The sequence below is a fragment of the Anopheles merus genome, chromosome 2L (genome assembly GCF_017562075.2).
Source record: "Anopheles merus strain MAF chromosome 2L, AmerM5.1, whole genome shotgun sequence".
Taxonomy (NCBI): Eukaryota; Metazoa; Arthropoda; class Insecta; order Diptera; family Culicidae; genus Anopheles; species Anopheles merus.
Window position 1 is genome coordinate 51,986,337 of NC_054083.1, and position 22,688 is coordinate 52,009,024.

Genomic DNA, 22,688 nt, shown 5'->3' on the forward strand with positions numbered 1-22,688 from the left:
ACTTCCCCACACGTGTTACGTTGAGTGGATTTTGCAGCATGTACTGTTAAAATAACAAACTATCCTCTCACAGCAAAGTGACTTTGTTGTGTTCCCCTGCAGAACCTGACATCATAGAATAGAACCGTGTTTGCAACTGTTTGCATGTTCCCCCGAAGATTACCCTGAATGCTTACTTTACGCACTAATCTTTTCTCGCGACTGTAATGAAACCTTAGTTTAGCGAGTAATGCCCTGACAGATACCAGTGCGTTGTTTTGTTGATGTACTAATCACCTTTTAAAAGAGCGTCTGCTTTAACTTAGTGTGATTCACGCAAAGAGAGTTAATATACAAGCATTTAATTTCGTTTCTGCTCGGTTGTGAATTTTCGTTGTGTTTTTTAATGGTCTTGTACATTCGTTTACACTTAAATTAATCTCTTTTTTCTCCTCCTTCCATTCAGACGAGGTGGTGCAATGGGCAGTTTGAGCTCGACCCGATTGACGCCGAAGCGCGAGAACGACTCGATCTCGGTGCAGGATGAATCGCTCGATGGCGAAGATAACAGCAACTGACGAAAGACATCTTCCAATGGCAACAAACAGCAGCAGCAGCAGCAGCAGTAGTAGTATCATTCGCAAACAAAACACCAACACAAAACTCTACCAACCACCATTCCGGCAAACCTTTTTACGGAGCATCGAGTGAGAGACAGTTAGCGAGAGAGCGAGAGCGAGAGAAAGGGAGGAAAAGGACAGCGCGCAAAAAAAGGGAAACCAACAGGTGGTTAGGCCGTACATCGGTGTGTTTACCAGCAATAACGGGACGAGCAAAACGCTTTTTGCGGTTTGGGCGGGGTGTGGGTAACGTAGAAAATGTAATTAAAGTAACAAAAACAAACGACAGCACTCAGACAACCACACACATACATAGGGACAGGGAAGGATATATCATCGACATTTGCAATAATGTACATTTTTCTAACAATACATTTACTGCAACTATTTACCATCGAAGTAGTTAACGGTTTCCGGTTTGTTGACTGACGGGGGACTGTGTGGTAACTGTGGCGCGCGCGTGTTAGTGTTAGTGAGTGAGGAAGCGGAATAAGGAGATGATTTCCTTTCTATGTTTTCCACGCTTTCCATCCCTCCCTGTCGTGCATATCTGCCTAATATATTGTACGTACGCTTTAAATCAAAGTTGATTTTTATGTGAAATGCGCAACAATTGTGTGTGTGTGTGCGTTTGTTTGTGTTGGTGGGAAAGGTGCAGAGCGCGTATTTGTTCACATTCCTGATTCTTTTGTGATGAGCCAAGGATAAAACATCATATCTTAAAATGGGTTTTAAAAGTAACGTTTCTGTTGCTCGTTTGTTTATTTCCTTTTTTTTTAAAATAATGCAATTCCTTTGTCCTTGTTTAGGCGCGAGTTGACAGTGAAAGGAAGAAGTAAAGCGGGAGAGTGCATTTATTGGGGAGCAATGGGGACACCAGAGTCCAATCGAGCACAGTACCTACCGAAATGGCTGATTGGGAAGGGAAGGGAATGACAGCCAAGACGAGCGAATGCTGATGATGTTAAAAGTATCTGTGTGCGTGTTTACCGTTAGCAAAGTGCCATGTTTAATAACAATCAAATCTAGATAGATCGGGGAAAAACGGGACAGAGGGGAAAGACATGAAAGAAGAACCCCAAAACAGCGAAAGATTGTTAGATGAATGGATTGAAGTGTAGTAAAGTGCTCATTAAATGGGCACTTGTAGTTGCAGCTGCAGTCGTCTGTCATTCCCGCGCCCAGCTCTCGTCAAAGGGACGACCTCCCCCCCCCCCAACCTCTACAATCTCTTGACCCTTGTTGTGTCCCTTTTCGCTCGCGTTATGTTGGTTTTTTGCCCCTCCGCATCTCCTCGATTAGCCGGCAATGGGTGTGTTTGTGTGTGTGTGTGCGCGCACATTTTGTCCATGTGTTTATTTGTTAAGTTGTTGTGTCCATTGTTTCAATGTCAAAAAGCCCAATCAATTCACCACCTTGCTTGCAAATCTTGTTGACGGTGTTGTGAGCAGCGGCGATGCGTCGGTACTCTAGATGAAGAGAAGCACTTAATAAGAGGAAGAAGGTTCATCACGCACACTGGCGTTTGCTCTTAGCATAGTATAAAGGGAGGTGAAAAAGATTAAAAAAAAGATTGAATAGAGAGAGAAACAGAAAGCATAATGGGAAAACGGAAGATGATCGTTAAATAGCAAGAAAGAGCGAGAGAACGAGAAAATGCGCAGCAGGATTTTCTGTTTTGGGTTTATTATTTTTTATTTTTTATTATTTCGTATTTTCTGATTTTGATTATTATTTAATGTTTTTTTTAATTCTTTCTATTTTCGTCCTTTATTTAACTGTGTATTATTACTTTTATAATTATGATTATTATTACTATTACTTTAAAAAATCGAATCGATCCACAATTCCGCCGTCACCGCCGTTGGAGAGCGCAGAAAAGCCTTGAAAATGAATCGAATTCCTTACGCTGTGTGAGAGGATGGTAGGAAACACAAGACATAGAGATTGCACGGGAGAGAGAAGGAGTGAGAGGGGAGGATAAATACGCCACCACCAACAAGTCCTTAGAAGGAACTACACCCGTTTTTGCTACTGTACTGTATCGCTACACACCGCTCTCCTAATCAAAATGCGACTACAAATGTTAGCGCAAACACGTCGAACTCTATGAATGATCACTCACAAAAGCAACACCGGATCTCCTCGCTCGCCGCCTTCTCACCCGCTCCCTTTTTCTACATCCTCCACCTCCCTGTCCCCTTTCCCATGTTACATACATTTAATAAGCCCCATGTACTTTTTTATAGGAAAGAAGATGATGATAAATCGGACACACAGCTGTGCGTTTGCAGCAAATGATTAAAATTGATAATAAAATATCGTTTAAATATTGAAAACATTAAACAGAAGGCCCAACCGGCAGATGATGAATATTGGAAAGAAAAAAATGAAAGAAATGAAGCTCCCACCATACACGAAGCGATTGTGTGATATATCCATGAAGCGAACGCGAAAGAAACACACAACGAAACTAACGACGAAATAAAATGGAAGACCAACGATGGAAGCGCTTTTAAGCGCACACGATGCTGCGCACACATCACTGCGCATACTACTACCATTACGCACAGTAGTTGTTCATTCACGTAACATCAGTTAGTGCGTGCGAGAAAAGGAAAACTATAGTTACTCAGCAGGATCACGAAACAATCCGCATTAACACTTGCGACGACAGGTTTTTTTTTTTGTAAAAGGAGAGTATGATTTTGTTGAGCTATAGCTACTTCCCGTTCTTCTGTCTCTCTTATCGACATTTTATTTGCATTTTTAACCAACTAACACACACTAATGATCTCTCCATCCCATAGCTGGTAACATAAAGGATTTGCGGCCAATGGGAGCTTATTACGGCGCTTCGTATCAGTTAGTGCGTGCCAGCATGAAAAAGAAAACAAGGCTGTTTCACAAGTGTTTCACATTAGTCCACGTCATCCACATCCACATGACGTGATCGCCAGCTACACAAATCTCAAAACACACGCCAGTTCCAAAAACTCTAAGAACAGGGAGATTCAGCTGAACAGTTTAGGAGGTATCCGGCGGCCATTTTTACCTCCAAGCGGTGCAAAAACGAATCCGGCTTATTTTCGACTTTTAGTAACAAGGGATCATGAAAATCAGGATGCCCTACATCTTTCGAAAAAACTAACCCACGTGTCTCACACAGTGTACTCTTTCTTTCGCACAGACCATTGCGGCCGTTGCTAATTTTAATGGTGTCTATCGCTCAAATTTGGGGGCCCTCTTCAAAACCAACGTTATCCCTCTCGTACACGTGGCAACGTTGACATGCGCGTACAATGTTATTAGAGGGAAAGAGTCAACATGATCTACCGCATCTGATTGGCTGATAAGAAAAGCAAAGTCGTTTTCCAACTCCACATCACATCCGGTACCGGTGGAAACTGCAATTTTCATTGAAACTAGCGGGCTTTCAGACTAGAAGTAATACGAGAACATACCATGCGGTAGGTTGCACCAACGACGATCGTGATCCTAAAGTGCAACTATCCGGCTGATCCTAAAGTGCAACTATAGTTTTCCTTTTCTTGCACGCACTATCGCGATACGAAGCGCGTGATAAGCTCCCATTGGTCGAGTGTCCTTTTTGTTATCAGGCATGGGACGAAGTGATCGTTAGTGTGTGTGTGTGTGTGTGTGTGTGTGTGTGTGTGTGTGTGTGTTAAAATGCTCTCCTGTTACAGAATGTACCTTTTGTCGCTCGTGTTCATGGCGATTTTTTCGCTGCACGGATACTGCAGGGTTGTTCGACCGCATTTTGGATTTGATTGATCTCTCGCTGTTTTTGATCATTTTGTAATCATCGATCAGTTGTGTTTATTAAAATCAAAATTATTCCCAGTGAAGCAATCAATTAGAAAAAGATAAAACGAGAATATGTTTTGCTTTTACTTAAAAAACAAATCAATGTGATAATTCCATGAAGCGAACACGAAAAAGAACAATGAACCATGTACGAAGATTCTTCTCATGCTCTTTTGTATGATTACTTCTGTTCAATAATTTATAGTTTTATTTTATTCAATGTTTTACTCTTACACGTTTCGCACACACACAGAACAAAACTAACGACATAAAATGGAGACCAAAGAGGCGCGATGCTGCGCTTACACACCACCGCGTAGTACAATACTATCCTTACGCACACAGTAGTCGCTTTAAATTACATTCATTCACATAAATTTATTACAATAACACCGTGCCACGGGAGGAGGGAGGGGTGAACGACTACCATCCCCCACCACCACCATCTACACCCGCAGCTAGCCGGCAAAACCATCGGGCGCAGTACTATCCCAGCGTTCGCGCGGGCGTTGACTGTCGGCGTGGCCATACGACGCCTAACATTCAATTCGCGCGCGTAACGCCTTTGATAAGCGCTTTTAGGTTTTTGTTTGTTTTGTGCTTAAGACATTCATGAGGATTAAGTTAGTTCGTGCCTTTGTTCCACCGCCCTCTTCTTCTATGCTGCTGACCGAGGTGTGGTGCGGCCCACGGGTTGGGGAAGGTTTGGGGCAGTTTTAGCGGAGTAAGAAGCCGCAGCAGTAGTGTAATAGGGAGGAACGAATTAAAATAAGCCGGTAATAGGCGTAAAAAGAGAGAGAGCGCGAAAAATAGACCCCGCGGACATTGCACGCACCACAATCACTTGAGAGGAATGAAGGGAGATAGGGAGAGGGGAAGGGGGGATGGCAAGTTTAAATGCGTGAAAGCTGCTGCAGCAGATTGCAGGGCCAGATCGCTTCGATGCGCTCCTTCACAAAGTGGAACGGCAGCGAGAACCAGCTGAGCGTCGTGCTGGCAAAGATGCCCATCGACTCCGGGTACTGGTGGGTGAGCAGTGCCAGCAGGGCGGTGATCGAGCACAGCCCGGCGGTGAAGAGGATGAAGAACGGAAGCTCCTTCTTCGGATAGACGGACACCTCGTGGAAGGCGGGCAGCAGCTCCCGGTCGGCACACTCCGTGCAGGTCGGGTACGGGTAGAACAGATGGCCACGCTCGAGCGGGTACGGTAGCATGCGGAACGTGCCCTCCCAGGTGCAGTGGAGCAGGTTGAGCGCACCCTCCACGTTCTTCCAGTGGCTGAGATGGAAGAACGCGTACGCGAGCGCCTCCGAGTCGCCCCGCTTGAGGATGTGTTCCGGCGGCAGTATCAGCTGCTTCATCTCGAGCAAATACTTCGGCACGTGCGGATTAAACTCGACCGCCCGGTGGATCGCCTCGACCGCACTCATCTCGGCCGGGCTGAGGCCGCGCTTGGAGGCAACGTCGGGCGAGAACTTTTCCGCCACGACGCGCGCCTTCAGCAGGGCCGCCGTGTAGCAGATGGTGGCCGACTTTGGTAGCGAGATGTCGTCGTACTTGGCCAGCACCGCCTGACAGTCGGCGTACGCCTGCATCTCGAGCAGCGCCTCCAGCAGGTTCTCGTGTATGTTCAGCACGTTCATGATGGGCGAGATCTCCTTCGTAAGGTCACGGAACATCTTGACCGCTTCCTTCAGCTTGCCGAGCTTGCGGGCGCACATGGCCAGCCGGCGCTTGATGTAGATCAGCACGTTCGTGTCCCGCCGGTGAATGCCTTCCGCGATCGTGCCCTGGTGCTGGAAGGTTTGCGACCGCTTGTAGTTACCCTCGGCCACCTTCAGCGCGGTGCGGAGGATCTTCTCCGCCTCCACAATCGTGGTCGCTTCCTCTTCCGCCAGCAGTATGTAGGCGGGCGCACAGTCCGGGTTGAGTTCGAGTGCACTTTTGGCCGCTTTGATGCGCACGACCGGGTTGCGCTCGCGCCAGGCCGTCTGCATGATCTCGTACTCGGCCTTCCCCGCGTCACCCTCGCACGTGAAGAACGTTTGATGGTCCTGCGCGGACAGGTTCATGTCGTAGAAGGTGAGCGGTTCCTTCTGGGTGGCCCAGTAGAACCGCTGATACTCGGCGCCCCGGAACAGATTGAGCGGATTGCGCCACACTTTACACTCCGGCATGCTTTGCGTTGTTCCGCTGCTGCCGCTTCCACTTCCACCGCTGCCGCTCGCCGTGGTTGGAACCGGCGAATCGGTCCCATTGTCGTTGCCACTAATCCACGGGCTGATGTGATTGATTGAGACTTGCTCTAAAAGAAAAGGAACGAAAAGGACGATGTGAGTGATACCCGGTGGACGAACCGACCTCCTCCCTCATAACCACTCACCGATGAAAGACGTTCCGTACTTCCGGAAGTACCACCATTCGAAGATGAGTATCAGTCCGGAAATGAGACTAGATGTGCCGGTAAGGGCAACGTAGAACTTGGGGGTCACTGTTGGGGTGGGGAAACAACGATTAGCATTCGCGGAGGAGCACTGGTGACACTGGCTGGTGTGAAACAGTTTACTTACGTGTGCTGAGAAACACCGATGAATCCCACATCCTTCCCACGGTGGAAGACACAAACTTCCGTGAGGACGATGTGGCTAGCTGAGAAGACACGGGCGGACAGGACGAAACACGAACCACGCCACTAAACACCACAGAAAACAGGACGAAACACACGGCAGCGAACGGTAGGCTACAACGGCAGCGGCAGCACCACCACCACGGAGGACAGAAACTTTTTCGCTGCTTTTTTTCTTGGACTTCGATGTCAACCGCTTTGTTTACGTTTCGGAAGCGAGCTTAGTTCCCGTTCAACATGGCGAGGGTTTTTGACGTTCAAAAAGCGCTGCGTCTCGCTCATTTTCTCTACCCTTCCTTTACTTGCCGAGAGTGCTTGTTTCGAAGTGAGCTTTTGTACTCTTTGTCGTATACCGAGTTGTGTATGTTCTCGCTCGTTGGGTCATGCCATCTCTTTCGCGCCGTATGGATGTATGGAAAATGTAAACAAACTCCGAGGTTGATGTAAATGTGGAGTGCAGAATTTTGTTGGTAATTTGCATCGAAATCGACTGCGGTACCCTTAGCGTCAAGGTCACCAGCAAATGAATACTGTATATAAAAGGTCACCATGGGGTCAGCTGAAGCGATCGCAGCACATCTACGAGTAAGTGAGACGACATACTTGCGGCACACACATGAAATGACGGGCTCCTGGAGTCTATGAGGGGGAGATGGAGGAGAGGTGAAGTGTATTTTTTTGTCATTTAATTTTGTCCACCAACACAATCGCACACCAGCGCGAGCTTTTTGGCGGCCATCTTGAATCCTCAAAGACCTTCACAATGACTTTCAAACACGCTCGCCAGCGAGGGAAAATCGCACCGACTTGGAGCGTTAACGAGCTCGTGAAAACCGGCTTTTGCCTAGCGGGAAATGTGCTGAGGCGGTGGTCTATGCGACATCGTTGGTGTTACTGCTCTCATTATTCTCGAAAAAGCACCCGAATCTCATAAAAAAGGTCCTTTTTGTTCAAAATAAATGCAGAACAAAATTAAATTTCATTAAAAAGACTTGCGATGTTCAAAAAAGAGTCAAGAATATACGATAAATGAAACAGAAAGGGTTTTGAAGGGCCATATTTTGACCAACGCATACAAGTGTGCGCACAGACCGTGTACAGGCGCCTTAACAGCGGCGCCGTTTTTGACAACACATCTCTCGGGTGCGCCCGATCTCAGATGCCCGTGCTCGCGCGGTGGTTGTGTCGGCACGAACGGTGCAGCTTTTTTTCATTTAAATTTTGAACCTGCCAGCGAACGGATCGCGTGTGCGTGTGTGTCCCGCTTCTTTCGCTGCGCATCATCATCGTCGTACCGTCATATCCAAAATCCGTCGCTCGTTTGTTGTGTTCTGTGTGTGTCGTGTAACTGTGGGTAACAAATAGCCTGCAACCAAGTGTAAGCAAAAAGGATCTTTAGAATCTTTTCTTTCGGAAAGATTTGCAAGAAGACGTGTGTTTGGAAAGTACGAAAGAGTCATCAAACTTGGTGCAAGTGTGTTGGAATCTTTGTTCGATAGTAGGGGGGGAAAATACAAAATTCGCGATCGATTGCAAAGTGCATTATTTACACGAGTGTTGCGTGCTGCAACACAAACAAAAAACATTTTCCATTCGGTGAGCTGTGTGAATTGTTCTGTTTTTTTGTGTGACTGTGTAGTTGTTTAAACTAAGTAGCAAAAGCTACCAGAGTGTAAACAGAGAACGGAACCGGAACGAAACCGGCCCCTGCTCCTGACCCCAAGATCAATCCCTCCCGTGTGTGGTGGTGGTGTTGTAGCTCGTTGCATTTCAATAGCGTGCGGGTGCAGAGCGGTGTTCGCTTGCATTACAATTCTCTCGGTGCACTTTTTTCGAGTGCTCACCTTTCCCCGACCGCCGAAGCAGCGGCGTCTGCAAGCAAGTTTTGGCCCATTTTGTGTGAAGGTGTGTGGCACGATACAAAACAGCCTTTCTACAAACGAAACCATCGTTTCGTGTTGGTGGCTGGCTGTGTGTGCGTGTCTAAGCTTTTTGTGTGCGCTCAGAACGGCTGTGCTCTGTTTTGGGATTTGTTTGCCGCTTCTTCTGCGTCGTTGTTTTCGCGCTGTCCACCCCGCTGCTGCTGGAGGTCAATGTTGATGTTTCGATCCGTTACGGTAATCCGGGCAACAGCGGTGTGTATGCGTCGGCTGCTGTTGGTGTGAGTGGCGTGGAACCCACATCAAAGCAACCCATATTTCTACCGCTCGTTACAACGCAACAGCCAAAAAGATTCCCGTTCTGCTTGCACACGAAAACGCAGCAGCACAAAAGCCTTGACCTTTGCCAGTGTGTGTGTGTGTGTGCCTCGCGTGCGCTCCTGGTGCATTTCTCGAGAAGCTTTTCCGCCGTCTCGTGTGCCACCGGGTGGGGGAGTGAGAGCAACAACCCGTCATCATCATCATGCTGGAGCTGCAGCATCCCGACGCCGGCGGCGACGTGCAGCTGAGCACCCGATCGGTCATCCCCAGTGCCGCCACGACCCGGTCCGCGCTGGAGGCGATCAAGAAAAAGTTCGAACTGGCAGCTGCCGCCGACGTGAGCGAGAAGCTGCTGGCCGAAAAGGGCAAGGAGCAGAAACTGGCGGCCGGTGGTGTTCCATCGACCCCGGACGGTACCGATACGACGCCGGCAAAGCCACCGTCCGCCCTCGGGTTGATTGATTCCCGCGGGTGCGCCAAACCAACGAAAAAGGTAAGTTCCACAATGCTAGCGAGAAACATCTTATCAGCACACACACATACACGCGCTCACCCTTATCGTCATCTTATCGGAAATAGTGCTCCAGCAAGGGGGGGGGGAAACCAACGTTAACCGTGCGTCGTTCCTCGTTTCCTGTTTTATTTTTTGAGGCTTCACTCAGTTCCCTTTCTTTTCAGTGCTGCACAGCGACTGCAGTTACAGAGGAAGTGCTGTGCAGCAAATGTGTATTAGTTTGTGGGAATTTTCGCATCACGAATAAATCGAGTTCGCCGTCGTCATGGGGAACCGGTTTTGGGCTGGCCAGTGTGTGTCTGGTTCGGGCCTTGGAGATGGACGAATTTTCCAAAAAAGGAAAGATGATATTCTTAGCAACCATTGCTTCCAATTGCCGTGTCCGTTTTTTTCGGTTGCGAGAACAACGGCAATGCAAAGAATAGGACTTTTTTTCTGCTGGTGGTGGTGCGGAAGTTTAAACAGGGGAATTGGTTGCATCTGCGAATTCGGGAATGTCCTGTCGGGAAAGGGGAAACATACTTTTTGGCTTCATCTGCTCTCGGTTCGGCGTGACGAGTTGCCAGGTGGAAAAAAGGGAAAAGGAAGTGGAAACTTAATTGATGAGCTTGGAAAGAGCAGACAAAACAACCGCTCAAGAAATGATAGATTCTAAGAGAAGAAATAATTACCTACGAAGATGTAAGTTTCACTTTTTCATACAACTCTTCATCCGGCGCACGCTGAAGATGTGTGAGATGTAAATTTGACGCTTAACCCTACTTCGCTTCCTCCCTGTCCGTTGAATGATGCCCCCCGAATCGAACCAGAAGCGCTGGAAATGCAAAAGTAATACGGTTTCGCATCTTTCACCAGCGGATGTTGGCTTTCCGGGCGCTGCTGCAATTACCACCCACCCGAGAGAGAGGAAATGGGGGACTGAGGGGGAGGTGATCACTGTGCCGCGCCACAACAACTGCCGGTCGTCATCTTGCTGCGGCTGCTGCAGATTGTTTGGCAAATTGATGCAGCCCCGAGAAAGTGTGCGTTTGGGAATGGAATGGGGCATGAGGGAGGGGGGATGAGGGAACTTCCGAGACATCACCACACACCACACGGAAAAATGAAAACGAGTGGTGGCCGTTGATCGGGGCTTACCATTTCGTGCGTGTATGGTTTTGCGCCTCATGTTCACGCTCATGTGCGTGAGGAAAATCCATTGTTTCCCACCAGGCCGGGGAAGCTTCTGGCAAAGCAACACTCTGTGATGTGTATGTGGGTTGCAAGCGACGCCACTCGATCGGAAAGCCGTTAATGGATATGGGAAAACTAGCGTGTGCCATCGAGAGAGGTGAGAAAATTCCCTCACACCTTGTACGAGGAGGGGGGGGGGGAAACGATAAGATACGGAAAATGTGGGTGAGATTGGAGTTTGACGCACAAGCCGTTTCTGCCAGACACACGGGAAAGTGATTTACTTCCATCACTGTAGAAGAAAAACAAAACGCACCAGCAAGCGTAGACACACACACACACACACACATGGATATGCATTCCTCCATTATTTAATCAAAAGCATGGCAGCATTTTTGTGTGTGAGCTCCGATTCATTTCGTTTCATTAGCGCGCCCTGCGCCATCGAGCGGCAGTAGCACTAATGTGATAAGCAGCGGAAGATGAGGAGGAAGGAGAGCCTGAGCACGTTCAATTATCTGCATATTTTAAGATCAATTTCACAAATTTCCATCCACTCACAAGTAGTCCACTCGCTCGCCCACTCGCTGGCGCCACCGTAATTCAAGGCCTCCTGCGCCAGCGATCCGGACGTGATGATGATCGGTCGTCGAAGAGCGTCGGTAAATTGCACACGAGGGGAAAACGGGAGAGCGTTTAATGCTGATAACAGTGCAGCAGCAGTGACCCAGCCAAGTGCAGATTATAGAAGGTTTCATCGATTATGTGGCTCCCCATCATCCCGCCCGTTCCAGCGCCTTCTTATCCAATGTCCGTAGAGGAAAGGCTTTGCGATTCGATCAGCTTGTACTGAGAGGAGCGATTCGATTAAGAAGACGCAGAGGGGGAGATAGGGGAAGTTGGTGCGCGGGCAACTTGTTCCCTGCTGTCGATCTGCCTGTCCTATTCTGTCCTTCGAACACATGCACAAACACACGCCCCGACGCCAGTTTCCGAACGACTGACCACGACGAGGGTGGAAGAAGCCGTGAAGTACATGGTGAAGAGGGCACTCGAACGTTACAGTGTGGACCTAACCGTTCGGTCGGCAAAACAGAGTAGGGCTAGAGAGGGATAAGGGGAGCTTTGGTTTATTATAATCATTTCCAAGCGAGCACGATTCGCGCCACCCGACCCCCCCCCCTCCCTCCATCCGCCACACAGTGATTATTGCGCATTTGGATTGGGTTGTCGCGGCCTCTGCTTCCGCCTCTAGAAATCATCCCACAACCTTCCAAGGCGCATATCTGACGGATCACATCATCGTATCGGGAGAACTTTGGAACGTGTCACGAACGCTCCGTCAAATCTCAGTGCTGGTGTATGTTTGTGTTTGCGCTCTGGGGACGTGCTCTTCAGAGGGTCTCTGGGCGGATGTCCGACGACGTTTGTGAATTCAGAATCCTCGCCAGAGCTCTCTGGAGTGGTGATGGTGAGTACCACGCGCTCTCGTTCGATTTGCCAATTCGAAATGGACTTGGTGTCGTTTTGGGTGGGTGTGAACAGTGTGTCAGTTTGGTGTGGCTCCTACGCCTTTGGTCTTGCGGTGTACGGCACTTGACACCTTCGTCGCCATCGATCATTGAACTGCTGCTGATGCTGCTGTCAGTGCTGAATTCGGCGATCTGTAGTAACTGTTTTCCAGTACCTCGGGCCGAGGGATTGGAAACATTTCTAACCACTTTTTGAAGAGGAAGTGTGTTGGTTTGGATCTTTGGAGTTTGGGATCTGGTTTCATGGCCGGAGTGGTGGTGTGGAGTAGAATTTCAATGATGGCTCAGGTAAACTGGAAAGTGATGACGGCACCTTAGGGGGTGATGGTGGAGATAAGAGACGTGGACGTTAATTGCTATTACCGCGAGCAAGTAGGAAGAGTTATAGTGTGTTATAAAATATATATATATATATAAATATGGAAGTGGTACGGGCAGTGGTGCATTGCGCTGCACTGCACTTTAGGTTCGTAACCTCACATTATTTGTGTGCTTTCAACTTCCATTTTCGTTTGCCTGTGGCTCCGACAATGATGTCATACAGACCCCCCCCCCCCCCCCCCCCCCCTCCATGCAACTCGCCGAGACGAACCATAAAAGCGCGTAAGACTTCATAAACGCAACATCTTGAAGCTATAACCTAGTAGGATCGACATCCTAGGGTCTCACTTTTGACCATGGTTGTCGGCATGACCCGGTCGGCGTAGAACGATTCAAAACTATTTGCGGCCACGATTAGCTCGCTCTTCCATGTTTCCCTCCCATTTCCCCCGACAAAGGGGCTCAAATACAGTCTTTGTTGGAAATTAGTCGCGAACACGTACGCGAGTAGAGAGTTCATTCCCTCTTTTGCTTTTTCCTGGTACTCTCACCCTCGATTGAACCGTTAGTACATTTCCTGTGAAGGCACAACCTCTCCCCCCACGTGCATGTGTGCAACAGTGCGTGATGCAAGTGCATCAGAGCCTCTGTGTACCGGCAGCATCATCATATGGCGCCAGTCGTCAATTTCCCCGCACCGGTTACTAGCACGACAGCGCCGCCATTCCTCCTCATAGACGTGGACACAACGACACAAGGGGTACGATGGGTGGTGGAGATTGCATACATAAACCACCCCTTTTTCCCGATTGAAGCCCACACACATACACGTTGGTTCGGTTCGCATGCTAACATGAAAGGATGAGAGAGTGGCACCAGCATATCGGTACAGTGCCATTAAGTGCCACCTTTACTTCGCTGGGGCGACACTCCGTCTGCCTTCTTTGTGTGTGTCGAGTGGCCATGGCCCGTAGTGTGTGCGTAATGAATAAGAGATGGGCCCGTTTTGCTGCTAGGTTTGTGCTGCCAGTTGCTGAGAACACAGAAAGCAGCTCTATTTAGTAACATATCCGAACACTACCGTTGACGACGGCGATGATGATGATGACGATGATGACTACGACGACGGATGGCTAGTCCCGCTTGCCTAATGATGGGCCTTTTGCTTAGCTTGTCCATGTCCACGGGGTCAACGAAAGAATTGCACACCACTATGGTGTGTCCCAAGGAAGCAGGGAGAGAAGGTTGAACTCTCTTTTTCAATTTCCTAGATATAAATCTTGCATGTGCACTCACTTGCAGCTGAAGGTGAAGGGCCTTCTAGCTCTATGGGACCTACATAATGGAAACATGTTTACGGTTCTGGATTCCCTTCGGTACCGTTTTTGTCTAATATGAAGCTAATCTAGAAGCGATTCCTCGGTGTCGTTTTTGTTTTGTTTTTATGTTGGGGCAAGTGTTGTCATCATCGTGCCAGGAATTCGTAATCATGGTCCCAAAATTATGGAATTTCAAAGCTAATCGTCGGCGGGCGTTGTTTTGGGTGCTAATTCTTGGAGCTAAATTATGCAAAGGACACATGTACACACACCACACCACACCGGGAACGGGTCTCCAGTGGGGTTAATTAGTAAGCACAGGGCCGTTGCATCAACATAAACCATTCCCGCGTACTGCGTCGATAAATGTAAATGAATTAATGTGCTAACAGTGATGACCCACTTAAATGGGACGCCACGGGAGGAAGACTTCAGAGCAAAAGTGACCCTTCGATCTGTCCAAAAAAGGGTTAAATTAAGGGGCCATGTTGTTTAAATGGTCGTATTACTCTCCGACGACCTGCTCGAGTGCCGCCGTGCCGTGCACACACCTATCTTATCTCGTAGTTCAAACTCAGGCTCGCACACGGAAGAATCAATGCTTTATCGTAATATGAGCGGGGAACCAACCTGCATTTATTGGTTCAATTTTTTGTAATGTGTCGTGCGGACATGTAAGCGTGGCAATCAATTTCTAAGTGGTTGATTTGAGCTATCTCTTCCTACCTCAACCACCAATCCCCCACTTTCCAATGCTTCCCTCTCTGGGGTCGCCAGCCAGCGCGCGTACCTCGTTGGGGACTTTTTGTCCACAGTGTGACTCTTTGGTTACCTACCCGAACACTGTGTGAAACTGTGTGCGTTTGCAATGACATGACAATGTTCTGCCCTTGTGTAAACGTGTATTTATTGCAGTGTGGTGTAGTTGTTTTTTCCCCCATAGTCCTCTCTTATAGCGCCAATCACTTGCAATCGTGATTTAAGGCTCAAAAGTTGTGGCAAAAAAGCCTTGATTTTGCCTTGTTGTGTAATTTAGAGTGGCAGAGTTTCGTCGACTAATATTATTTTTATAAAATTCCAAACTAATTTACAATAAGATAGAAAATGTTAAAAAGTTGTAGGAAAGAAAAGTTATGCCTTTTGGGTGAGAGGATTCAAAACACCAAAGGAAGGGAGGATATAGTAGATTGACGTGAACACGGTACATAACCCAACTCCTCCCCAATCTGTTGCCCTTTTCAATCGCTCGTCAGAATATTTCCGCTTCGGTCGAAATGTCAAAACGATTTACGTTCGCATTCGGTACAATTTCCTCGGTCGCTTTTCCGCCTGGATTCTTGTGGTTTATCAGTTTGGAAAATGCTATTACCGTCCATGTCCGGCGTGGCAAGTCGTTCAGTTGCAGTCGTTGAGAGAAAGAGAGAGAGAGAGAGAGAGAGACAGGAAAAAGGGCAAGCAACACGGCATGAAGGTTATTGCAAGATTAATTTCTCATTTTACGCTTCGTTCCACCACCTCACCACCTCATTATTTATCTTGAAATGCTGTGTCGTTCGATTTTTTGTTGCTGCTAGCTGCCTGCCGATTTTGGACAGCTTTTCAAGTCACAGACACATTCGAACACACAGCAACACTCCAAATTCGTTCGTTCCCAGTTCGTGTTCTAGAAGAAACCGGGGGCCAAGTACCGGAACACAGACGGGAGGGCCATTTTGCGTATCGATTCAACATCGAACGCGGCGGGGCCACACTTGTATATGGAACATTGTAGCAACTTTGTCTGACTGGAGAGGAGAGGGAGACATCGTGGTCGGGGTTGGAGTGTTTCCTTATGGACTCTGTTTCAAGTTACTAAGACGATGGGGGAGGGGTGTTGTTGTGGGATGATCGCGGTGGCGCGGTGGTGGTAAGACTATTTTATTTAATAAATAATCGAATCTATTACGGTGCAAGCACACCAACAATGTATACTTGAGCGCTGGAAGGCCCCCCGACCAAGTGCAAAAAGCACAAGCTCCTCGTATTGATGTCTTTTGCGCCGATACGTTCATTTCGTGTCAATCGCTTCCAGCACCAATGGCGGGAGAAAAACTGTGTCAAGGAGTCGTCCCTACTTTTCCCGTCCTTCCCGTGGCCCCCATGGCTTTGCCAGTAGACAAAACTGACAGACGGAAACATCATCGATGAGAGATCCCCAACAAGGCAAGGATCTGCCGGCACCGGTCTAGAAAGGTGCGATGGCGATGGGGAGACGGCGACGGCCTGGTTTTCGGAAGGTCTCGCTGCGGCTACGGCCCGGGCAAAAAAGATTGATGGCAGCGATAATGATGATCTCGTCGAGCCAGCACGGGTTGAGCTTTCGATGCCATCAGCACACCGCGATGGGTCGCGATTATAACGGGCCGGGTGGGGGGAGATACATAGGCATTACCTTCTCCCGCGCCCAAGCGTCATCTGTCCCAAGCGCCGAAGAATGGTGAGGTGAACCATGACTTTGAAAGTTCGACGAACTTTTCGTGTACTACTCACACATACACACCGTCCCGTTCACGGGACTTCTCATCAATCAGGTCGTCTGGTGTGATGGGGCAGAGGAGGGAACAAGGCGGTTGGATGGCGCACAACCTTTCCCGGGGCCGATGATCCGGGTTTGCGATCGGCAAAGTGAATGGTCACGAACATTGCGAACATTGCGGCCGCAGTTCTGTGGACGGGCCGAGGTTGATGTTTCGATATAATAAAAAATAATAACACCACCAAACAATTACATTCGCGCGCAGTTCAGATTGTGTCTGGCTGGTTGGCTGGCTGGCTGGACGGCGGTGTAGTCTGTAAGAATGTCCCACAGATGATGATTGCTGCTTACACCCGCTCGGATCTCTCCTCTTGTGTGTGTTTGTGTGGAGGGATCTTAAGAAGAGGATGGTTTTTTTCTCTCCCAAAATAATATCCTCAGGTAGAGTTTGGTGTGACTTTTCCTTTCTAGGTAGAAAAGCGTAAGCGTGGGTCGGGAAGATCATTGAGGTTGAGAAGATTTTCTCCTATGATTAGGACATCCTCTTGCAGCCGGCCTCGTTTTGGGTAAACGCTCTCGGGTAGGGTAATTTTCAGGTTGACCCTGGAAGCCGAATTGGTGGTCCATAATTTCTGGAAACACGATGCCGACGAAGATACGCTTGTGCGCTTGTACCCCGATACCTGATGAGCAAAACCTCCCCTGGATGGCCATTTACAGCCGTCTCTACCTCCAAATAAGGCTCTATCAGGGATCCGTCCGATCGTTCGTTCGTTCCTTCGTTCGGGATGGATAATAAGCTGCGAATTATGGCCATTGTCATCATGTAGGATTGTACATTCATCTTGTGTCTGCTGCTGCTGCTGATCCTTGAACCACACACGGGTACGAATGCTGGCATCGTCTTCCCAACAGCAGAGAATGCAGCGCTTTGTCTCTCACACGCCTGGTTGGTCTGGGGGAACCATCTACACTTTGGGTTTGTAATAGGCCTTCAATAGTTTATAGCCGCCTTGAAGCACACATCAGCACATCCCGCCAAAGACCTCCTCTCGCCCAAGTTATCGCGCACTACTTTTTACTGCCTTTGATTACCTTCACAAAGGCTTCTTTTTTTGTTTTGTTTGGCTAATCAAATTTCCTCCTTCAAAGATTGGCCTCAATCGGTACGCACTTGTTGCTTTTGCAGCAAACTTCTCCAAACTTTCGAGAAGAGGTTTGTGCTCGAAATGATGCACACGCTCATGCTACTTGTCCCAAGCGCTGGGCAGCAAAAGAGGAACGGAACGACGCCGTAAACAAACGCGGTCTAACGGTGTGTGCCAACGCGCGACCAACGGAGCTTTTGTTTATCGGCGCCGCTGTAACAACGTAAACAACAATCTGTGTCTGTGTCTTTGTGTGTGTGCGCTACAGTTTGCGGCTGTTTTTCCTCTTTTCACCAACCCATACCGAAACAATAGTTCGATGCGTGTGAATATGCTTGAAACGGATTTTTGTTTCAATTTCTCTCTCCAGTATCCAGTCCACTGGCGCGAGCGCTCTTCTCATTTGCATCTGAAACAAGAGTGGACGATCGAGTTGGGAGGGGGAGGGAGAAGTGAACTGGGGAATTGGTTTCGTTAATGGAAGTGTGTATGGGTAATGTTGTTTATGCTTATGCCCTAGCAAATGCTCTAGTTTAGATGGAACCCTTTTTGACACTTTTTGTCTCTTTGTAAGTGTGCAAATTTCCGTTCTCTAGTCTCTAGTCTGTGACCCTGGGGTGGAAAATAATACATGTAGATGCATTTGAATGATAAATGACCGGCGTTGGACGACTACGACCACCGTGTGCAATGTAATGTGAAACCCCATTGTGAGGGTCTTTAGTGGTGCAGGAGAAGGAGTAGGAGTTGGTTGGTGTTGGTGTTCCACCTTGCCCCGTCGTACTGTTGATTCTCATTCATATTTAAATTTGGCCTGTTTGAACACGTGTCGCCTTGGCGGAGGAGAGCCCACGAAGAACTGGGAAAAAGAGCAGTTTGTGTTAATTTTGGTGTGCTTGGTTGGTGGTTGGTGGCTATTTTGTTGTTGCTTTGTTTGCAGTCCCCCGCCGCACCACCCCTCTTGTGCGGTGGTCAGCAGCGTGTTTGTGTGCCACTGCCACTGTCGTCGTCCTATTATGATGCGAAATGCACTTTTTTGTTGGTGTGGTGGAGCTTTAACGTTCAGCGTCATCTTTCACAAGTTCGAGTCTGAATGAGGAGGGTGGTAGCTGAAAAAGCAAAATCTCATTTGCTGTGTCCCCACATTTTTTTCCTGAAACTCCATGCAACAACCTCCAAAAGCGACGAGTCAGTCACTTTTTGGCGGCGCAATAAAAAGCAGTGGAAAATTTGGTGCTTCAATCAAATGGTGTGTTGCATAATTGGATGATTTTGGAGCTGAAGGATAGGCTTAAGCGAAGAGCGCAACCCATGCAGCTGACCTTAAACTGCAGGTGTTGTTAGTTTTTGTGTGAGTTGAATGCAATTCCTGTTTGTTTCTAACCCCAACAAACCTGGGGAGCACCATGTATGTTGCACGGAAACTCTCCAGAAAGTGTGTGAGAGAGAGAGAGTCCCATGATAATCCGCAGGGCAATGGCTTTTGCTTAATTAGACGTAATTAAATCCACTTTTCGTTATCATTGCGTCTCGTTCATTCTAGTCGTATTCGTGCAGAGATGGAGAGCAGGGCACAACGGGTTGTGTTGTGCGTTTAAGTTGATTGTGTGTGTCCTCCTCTTCTAGCAACCACTCGGCTGGGGAACGTAAACTTCCCGGTTGTTTAAGAATTCCACCCCGAAAGGCTATTGGCATAGGGAAGGGACCAGGGAACGCACGCGGAAAACAACTCCCTCAGTGATCGCGAGCTCTTAAGAAACGCAGATCAAAGCAGAGCAATGCTTAACCTCTCCTCGTCATCATCATCATCATCTGCTGCTGCTGCTGCTGCTGTTATGCTGTGCTGGAGCTTATGTGTGCTGCGCGATCGTGTCATTCGCCCTTCTTGCCGCGAGCAAACAGTTTTCGGATGACATGCTTTGTGGAACATGTGTGCGAGACACGGGGACGGATTGGTAAAGACATTGGAGGCACATGATGATAATAATGGCACTTGCAATGATGGTGTGGTGGCTGTTTCTGCGACTCGACAGTGCGAAACATAAATCCTCCCTGCCGAGCTGTGCTCTCTTGGTGTGGCATTTCGGTTGTGCAAAAAAGATGCTATGTTCCCGTTGGTTCTACAGCTGTGGAGTTGGTAGGGCAAAACAAACGGTATTACAGCACATGTGCTCACTTCAGCTGTTTGGTTAGCGTTTTTGTGTTGTTAAGGTTATATGCTAGATACAACGTTATGTGGAGCTTTTTGTGTGGTCAAATTGTTATGGTTTTATGATATCATAAGGTGTATGTTGTAAGTTGGCACAAAATGTAGTGTTTCTTTGAATAGCTTTTTCAAAATCGAATTGGTTGAACGGGGAAAATAAGAAAAAAGGTATGTTCCCATACCGGGAATCGAACCCGGGCCTTCTGGGTGAAAGCCAGATATCCTAGCCACTAGACCATATGGGAGATGAGGAGAGAGGAGCCAAAGTCGCTATAAATACGCAATGCAGCATGCGCGTACACCCCTTTCTTTCTGTTGAGCTCCTCGAAAGGGGTGGGATAAATGAGAGCCAATGAGAGCTAACGTGAGCGAATGGGCAACTTAACGTGGAGCACATCCCCAAAGAACGTACAGTGCTGAAACGCAGAACCCCTTGATATCACCCTTTGGTCTTTGACGGGTTTCAAAGTTTCGTTACTTACTAAACATGATTGATTCCAAACTGTTCTTATTAAATTGTAGTGAGCAATTATGAATATGAGATTCAATTGTTAAACTATTGAGGAGATTTGTGTATCACCTTGAGATGAAGGTATGAGTGTCAATGTGTTTACTTGAATTCACTACGTCGACCAGAACTGCTCCACAGGCTAGAGAGAATCCACGCATTCGAGTTGTGATGGGGTCTCGTGAATCAAATAGGGTGCTAGTGGCGCTTCTGTCACCAGTCCCATATTGTCTAGTGGTTAGGATATCCGGCTCTCACCCGGAAGGCCCGGGTTCGATTCCCGGTATGGGAAAGCTCTTTTTTGGTGGTGCGGGTCGTCGTTGTTGGGAAAGCTCTTTTTGGTTGCTGGGTCGTCAAGTGGCAAATATTTACTAAAATAATAAGTAAAAGTAAGATAATGTTAAACATACATCTGAAATAGTACAGTTGTAGCATTTAACTACACATGGCACATATACGGGCGCATCTTGTTTCGTTTTATGGTACAAATACGAATGCAGAAACGCCAATGATCCACAAACTTTGCGGGCCAAATTAGTGGTGACGATCTTAGTTAGTATGTGGATCAAACAGAGACTTTAATAAAACAAATTAGAAAACCACGAAAATACAAAACATGTCTAATAGTAACATGTCTTTACTTTGAAAGTGGCTCGTAGAGTTCCTGGTGAAGGGTCAAATTGACAAGCCATCTAAAAGCCAACGGATTCATCCATCGCCATGTGGCTTGCGGAGCCACAAAAAAAAAGCAAAAGAAGTATTTTCCCATACCGGGAATCGAACCCGGGCCTTCCGGGTGAGAGCCGGATATCCTAACCACTAGACAATATGGGACTGTTGGGGAGGGTGGCCCTGTAAACGCACCCGATCGCTGGCTATGCTGCCGAACTGCATAGCATAGATTTGGAGCATAGTTTGTAAATTATTGTTTTATTTTAGTTGAATAATCAATGACACTGTTTTTATGCCTGCTTTACAATGCCTTCCTTATTAGCCCTTAACACGTTGATTGTGGCAACAGTGCAACAGAGCCATATTTCGGTTGTACAGCAGCAGCAGCAGTAAATCATCTCCGAGACACTTTTTATTACTTCCCTCCACACGCCCAAAAAAAAAACCACAGTGACACAAGGCATCGTGAGTTGTCCGATTGATTGTCAAATTAATTTTTAATTCCTTTTCGGCAGCCGGTTACCAGCCATATTAAATCACTGTCGGCACGAAACGCATCCGGAGGAAAGGGAAGGATTACATTTTTTTTTTCGCTCGTGTAATTAAATATTTGATTGCAGACGCCGGCTGCTGCATCGCGACGCATTTTCTCTGTTTGGTGCTATTTTGACATAGGCATGGGAAAACGCGCAACAAATTGTCATTGTTATGTTTTGACGGGAGGAAATTCATCACCACCAGCCGGTTTCTGAGTGAGCGGAGCAATCCGGTGCAATCCGATGATGGATGCATTTGATGTTGCTGCAGTAGTCACTCTCCCTTCTCCATTTTTTTACGACTGGGTGAGCTTAGTATGAATTATTTAACTTATTTCACGTCCGCGAGTTTGACTCACTTCGTTCACCCCGAACACCGGGCATGATGCAATTTTGGTGTGTGAGTGTGTGTGTGTGCTCTGTTCCTCCTTTCCCTCCTGCCGGCCTAATCCCCTTTCGCTGGTTTCTTCCACTGTATCAACAAGCGTATCATGTGCGCATCATTACAACCGGCGAGGGAGAACCATTAGACGAATGGGGTGAAAACAGAAGATAGGAGGTGGTTGTGGCAAGGAAAAGAGAGTCTATGTGACAACTCTTCGTACTCCCACTGAACCCCTCTGTCGCTCGAGAGAAGCGAGTTTTACATATATGTACATGTTGCATCGATCGATCAGACAGACGTGGATGCTGACAAGGACGGCGCGATGAAAGGCCCGCAGCAGAGGCCACGCACGGGGAAGGATCAAATCCTGCCTTTGTCAATGGACAAAAGGGATACAGCCCGGCACTGAATTGTGGGGTGGAAAACAACCCCCAAAGGGGAAAAAGCCGTTCCGCTGTTTCGTTCTTTTGTATCTTTCCACCGGAAGGTGGTTGCTGCAAGACGCGAGACGGTTTGTGTGCTCCCCTGCGCCCGGTTTCCTATCGTTTGTTATTATTTGTTTTGGTAGCGATCCTCTCGTCGCCCTACCTACCACCCTCACACAG

At 47.9% G+C, this 22,688-nt stretch overlaps 3 protein-coding genes and 3 non-coding genes across 11 annotated transcripts in view; 3 read left to right on the forward strand and 3 right to left on the reverse strand.

Annotated features, from left to right (window-relative positions):
- Nucleotides 1-2,717, forward strand: part of LOC121594842 (myosin heavy chain, non-muscle) — a 39,631-nt gene extending 36,914 nt beyond the window's left edge. For 2 of the 3 annotated variants that reach the window (XM_041918560.1, XM_041918561.1), the window contains one exon: nucleotides 446-2,717. In XM_041918560.1, the coding sequence (XP_041774494.1) occupies nucleotides 446-557 (112 nt within the window). In that variant the 3' untranslated portion in view covers nucleotides 558-2,717. The remainder of the gene's footprint in view (nucleotides 1-445) is intronic. The other variant, XR_006005043.1, reaches the window with a different exon arrangement.
- Nucleotides 2,718-4,622: 1,905 nt separating this feature from the next.
- On the reverse strand, nucleotides 4,623-7,266 carry LOC121593874 (protein ST7 homolog). Its single transcript, XM_041916622.1, has 3 exons — nucleotides 6,998-7,266; nucleotides 6,811-6,918; nucleotides 4,623-6,732 (listed from the first exon to the last, which is right to left on the reverse strand). The coding sequence occupies exons 1-3, from the start codon at nucleotides 7,026-7,028 to the stop codon at nucleotides 5,321-5,323; spliced, it is 1,551 nt and encodes a 516-aa protein (XP_041772556.1). The 5' UTR covers nucleotides 7,029-7,266; the 3' UTR covers nucleotides 4,623-5,320.
- A 957-nt stretch (nucleotides 7,267-8,223) lies between these two features.
- Nucleotides 8,224-22,688, forward strand: part of LOC121594513 (coronin-1A-like) — a 30,304-nt gene continuing 15,839 nt past the window's right edge. For 2 of the 4 annotated variants that reach the window (XM_041917835.1, XM_041917837.1), the window contains exon 1: nucleotides 8,224-9,747. In XM_041917835.1, the coding sequence (XP_041773769.1) occupies nucleotides 9,457-9,747 (291 nt within the window). In that variant the 5' untranslated portion in view covers nucleotides 8,224-9,456. The remainder of the gene's footprint in view (nucleotides 9,748-22,688) is intronic. The other 2 variants (XM_041917836.1, XM_041917841.1) reach the window with 2 other exon arrangements.
- Nucleotides 20,156-20,227, reverse strand: Trnae-uuc. The gene has a single exon. It is a non-coding gene; the product is annotated as a tRNA-Glu (tRNA).
- On the forward strand, nucleotides 20,711-20,782 carry Trnae-cuc. Its single transcript has one exon. It is a non-coding gene; the product is annotated as a tRNA-Glu (tRNA).
- Nucleotides 21,253-21,324, reverse strand: Trnae-cuc. The gene has a single exon. It is a non-coding gene; the product is annotated as a tRNA-Glu (tRNA).